Below are 4,659 nucleotides of genomic sequence, written 5' to 3'. Positions count from 1 at the left end.
TAAAAACTAAAATAGTAAAATTATATTAAGTTAATATTTTGTATCAATCTTTTCAAATTAATGGGTTTGGTGTTTTAACTTTTGGATATGCTTTAAAATAATAATAAAAAGTTTACTATTAACTAAAAAATTAATTATCTTAAAATAATAAAAAATTAAAAATATTTAACTTTTGAAACCGTTTCTGATATCTGCTAGAAGAAAGTTTTTATATTTACAATGTACTCTATTAAAATAATACCATTCCAAATTATTAATTTATCTAAAAACAAGTGTCTCATATTTATGTCTACTATTAATATAAGTTTAACTTCGTCCAAAATAAATAAACATAAAATTTAACCTTTTGGAATTGTATGACAATCCTTTTTCTATAAACAACACCAAGTCATATAAATTTATAAATTGAAATTTTATGCAAATGCATTGGTATACACATATACATACAACATACTCATTAATCATTATCATATTTTAACCCAAAAAAATTAATAAAAATGTAAAAGATATGATAAATGATCCTGTGGAATGGACAGATAGAAACAAATTATGTCGCTCACGTTGTTGGACGTAAGCTTCAAACGTAAGCTCATCCCCAAATGATTTTTTTTTTTTAAATAATTTGCATTTTGCTGTCATTTTTTTTTTCAATTATCAACTAATAATGTCAACTATCTTAATGGAGTATTATTTTTATTTAATGCGAGTTGCAGATTCTAACTATGATTGAACAATTTCTTTTTTACTTTCATTTTCTCCCTTTGTCCTTTGAATGCAGATGCATGGATATTGCCCTTAATTCTAAGAAACCAAATATTGAATTTGTTTACCGCAAATCCGGTCTATTCTCTTTTAGAACATGAGATCAAGGTCTAATGTCATTGGCTTCATCAATGATAGCGTCCAACACAGTTTTTATTGGAACAATAAAATTGATTAAAAACTAGTTAAATTGTAATAAAATATTAAAATTATAAAAAAAAATTCAAATAAAATTACAACAAGTTATAAAGATTTGAATTTATTTTACTATTAAATGTAAAATTTAATAATATAATTTTTCATTTTAAAATTTATCGTATTATTTTATCAATTCTATTTATCTTAATATTGCTAATTTTAGGTATCCGCCAATGTATGGCTCAATCCAGCATAAAAAGACTTAATAATTTTTTCTTCTCTCGAACTATAAACATAATCTATAATTTATAAATAAAGCACTATATATTTCTCATGAGAATGGAAATTGATTTGACACTCTCTCAAAGACACGTGTCCTGCCTTATAATTTTGTTGTTTATTACATCTTAATAATATTAAAATTTTATAAACACTATTTAATGCAATGATAATAAAATGTGAGTATAATGTCCTATGAAAAATAATATACTGATTATATGTTAAATGTCGTATATTTTAATATATTGTTATTCAAATATTTAAAAATTATTATTATTTAGTTTTTATTTATATAAATTGGTTTAACATCTACATTTGAAATATATAATATAAAAAATTATAGCATTCTCTGATAAATATTTAATATAATTAATATAGTTATGATAAATATATTAATATTTAATACACTTGAAATAAAAGATCAATGTGTGTATTTTTCTTACACACTTTAAGTAGATGTTAATAATACTTATTATTAAAAGGCTATGTATTTTACTTTAAGTATTCATAATATTTTAAAATTTAAATTTAATCAATATAATAATTTTTTTAATAAATAATCAATATAATAATTTTTTTAATAAATAATCAATATAATAATTATTTTAATTTCTTGTTATTATGTTTACTTCGAAATATATATAGTATTTTATATTTTAATTTTGAAATAGTTATGCTCATAAAGTGAAACTAATCATAAAATGTTCTAGAAATTATTTAATAGTAATAGTATATTTTTTTCTTTTTTCTTTAATGATATAAAAATTAATTTTTTTTCTCTTCCCTACTTATCCCTTTTCAAATATTTTTCTGATGGTCAAATATGGAGATTAGTAAATATCTAGTAAATTTATGTTAAAAAACTATAACATCAAATATATAAAATGAACCAAAAACTAATAATTTATGTACACAAGAAATAATTACATTATTTGATACGCCAAAAGGATCTTAATTGCCTAGCTCACAAGCACATACCCTAAACTAAAAACTCGAATTATTGAAAAATTACAAGTAGTACGCATCAAAATGCAAATTGCAAAGCATCATCATCGTGAAAATGAGCAGTAACAGAGTTCATAATCTCATCCATGTCAAAACTTTCATCATTACTTGTGGTGCAAGAAAACGTCGAATTCGCCCCGGAAATCACATCCGCATGATCAATTGTCGACAAGTGATTATCATGAGACAATAAGTAATCGGATGATGATGGTTGGAGCTTGATGTTGTCATTAATATCCCTGTCCTCGCGCTTTATTGATGAAGACGATGATGATGTGAAATCGTAATTATCACTCTCTAATTGTACGCAATTAACAACGTTGTCGATGTTGTTGTTAAAGCTTATGAGATTAGAAGAATCGTCATCATCGGGAGATTCCGTGATAATTAGATGATGATGAGAGTTAGATTTGAGGGAGTGGTTGCAAGTGTGATTGCCATTGTAAGTAGTTCTAAAAATGGGAGGATTTTCCTCAATTTTTTGAACTTGTTTTGTTGCTTGGCATTTTTGCTCATACTTATGAGTGCATCTAAAATAATTCCTGTACAATTGCATCCAAATTGTTAGTAATTAATTTTAACAAATTAAAATAATTAACGTTGAAGTGATTAACATAATATTGAATTAATTATATACCTTGGAAATTTAGCATTTAGGATAGCCTTTTGTCCGTACTTTCTCCATGCATGACCATCATCTCTTAGATCTGAACTGTCTCTTGTCCATGTGTGACTAGTCTTTCTGCAACTTGCAAATATAATTGCAACTGTTAGCTCACATCAATAAGCATTCATTAATTAATTAGCTTAACTATACAAAGACACATATTACGACATAACATGATGATAATAGTATAAATTCAAATTCAAATGATGATAATATATTTTTATAATTTTAGTTTTCAACTAGGTTATATATATTTTTTATAAAATTTTCTCATAATATCTTATCATACAACTACAAGTGTATTTTAACTCTTTAGGTTAGATCTGTAATGTACTTTTTTATTTTATTTTGGTCTATTTTTTGATATTTGAAAAATATGATTTAATTAGAGTCGAGTAATAAGAATACAAATAAAGTGAAGCACTTATAATTGATATTGTATGTGTGATGCACATAACATTCGATTTCTTTTATTTATTAATTGCAATGACTACGAATAATTATTTTATGTAGAATAAATTATCATCAATTTTAAAGGTAAACTACCATATTACATGTTCTCATTAATCATCAATTAATCAAGAACTAAAAACAAACATCATCGACCTAATATTTCTACTAAAAATTTCGCATCTAATAATTAAACCTATGATATTATGTCCAAATGTTGAATTAAATGGCTAATAAATACATAAATAATGATACAAACAAACATATAAAATTTTATGTACCTTCTCTTGTAGCAACCTCTCCGATCTTTGACAGTAGTGACACTCTTGCTACTCTCACCGGAATCCTCCGACTTCCGGCAACTATCCAGGCAAACCTCATCGGAGTTTGCTCTATTCAACATAGAAAGACTATTAGTGAAAGTATTTAAGATCTCCACGACGAGATCATCGACAGGCAAATCAATATTCCCATTAGATAAAGATTGGTCATGGCGGCTCAGCACTATTTTTAGCCGGTTGCAAATTTCCCGACCTCTAACCAGCTCTCCGATGGCCATTTTCCGATGATACGGAACGTTTTCAGGCCAAGATGAGTCCATTTGTTTGCGGGTTTGATGATATTTTTGTGTGGAATTTAGGTGAAGTGAAGTATGAAATGAATGGAGGGTTTTTATGCCCTTTAAAGAAGGGTAAGACGAAAGTTGTAGGGAAAGTTCTTAGCTATAAGCCTTTTTAAACAAATCCCACGCGCATTTTGGTGAGGAAGTAGGCCACACTCCAGATCTATTGGAATTATTCATTTGTATTTTTCTATATTCTCTTTTAAGTTCATGGAAATACACCTTATTTTTACTTTTAGTTGCATTTTAGTCCTTATTATTGAAAAGTAATCATCTAAACTCATCGACTGTCACTTAAAGAAATTTGAATATGTATAAAACCTTAAAAAGTTATTCATGTTAATATTCACTACTAAAAAACAGGCAAATAGCGACGGATATTGGCGACGGACCCAAAATCCGTCGCTATTTGATAACATTTGCGACGGATATAGAGACGGACTTACCATCCGTCGCTGAAACTACTTAGCGACAGACTATCCGTCGCTATTCCGTCACAAATTTGGCGGGAGCTTGGCGGGAAGGCTTGGCGCTGATTTTTGGTGGCAATTTTAGCGACGGACACACAAGTTCCGTCGCTAATTGGTTGGCGGGAAGATGTGGCGGGCCTTTTTTGTGCCAAAGTTAGCGACGGACACACAAGTCCGTCGCCAACACTTGAGCTGATAGAAACGCGCCGTTTCATTTAATAACTTTAGCGACGAAATGTTTTATTCCGTCGCTAAAGTCATTAAAT

At 27.8% G+C, this 4,659-nt stretch overlaps 1 protein-coding gene across 1 annotated transcript; it reads right to left on the bottom strand.

Annotated features, from left to right (window-relative positions):
- Positions 1 to 2,064: 2,064 nt before the first annotated feature.
- On the bottom strand, positions 2,065 to 3,955 carry LOC126675151 (WRKY DNA-binding transcription factor 70-like). Its single transcript, XM_050369786.2, has 3 exons — positions 3,583 to 3,955; positions 2,822 to 2,926; positions 2,065 to 2,726 (listed from the first exon to the last, which is right to left on the bottom strand). The coding sequence occupies exons 1-3, from the start codon at positions 3,900 to 3,902 to the stop codon at positions 2,204 to 2,206; spliced, it is 948 nt and encodes a 315-aa protein (XP_050225743.1). The 5' UTR covers positions 3,903 to 3,955; the 3' UTR covers positions 2,065 to 2,203.
- Positions 3,956 to 4,659: the final 704 nt, after the last annotated feature.

Source organism: Mercurialis annua, linkage group LG1-X, assembly GCF_937616625.2.
Source record: "Mercurialis annua linkage group LG1-X, ddMerAnnu1.2, whole genome shotgun sequence".
Classification (NCBI taxonomy): domain Eukaryota; kingdom Viridiplantae; phylum Streptophyta; class Magnoliopsida; order Malpighiales; family Euphorbiaceae; genus Mercurialis; species Mercurialis annua.
Note: the sequence above shows the minus strand (reverse complement) of the source record. Positions and strands in the feature narration are given on the sequence as shown.

Coding starts and splice junctions, on each gene's coding strand:
- LOC126675151 (XM_050369786.2), bottom strand. CDS start 3,902: ATGGACTCATCTTGGCCTGAAAACGTTCCGTATCATCGGAAAATGGCC. Junction 2,927..3,582: donor AGAGGTTGCTACAAGAGAAG/GTACATAAAATT, acceptor TGCAAGTTGCAG/AAAGACTAGTCACACATGGA. Junction 2,727..2,821: donor CTAAATGCTAAATTTCCAAG/GTATATAATTAA, acceptor GCAATTGTACAG/GAATTATTTTAGATGCACTC.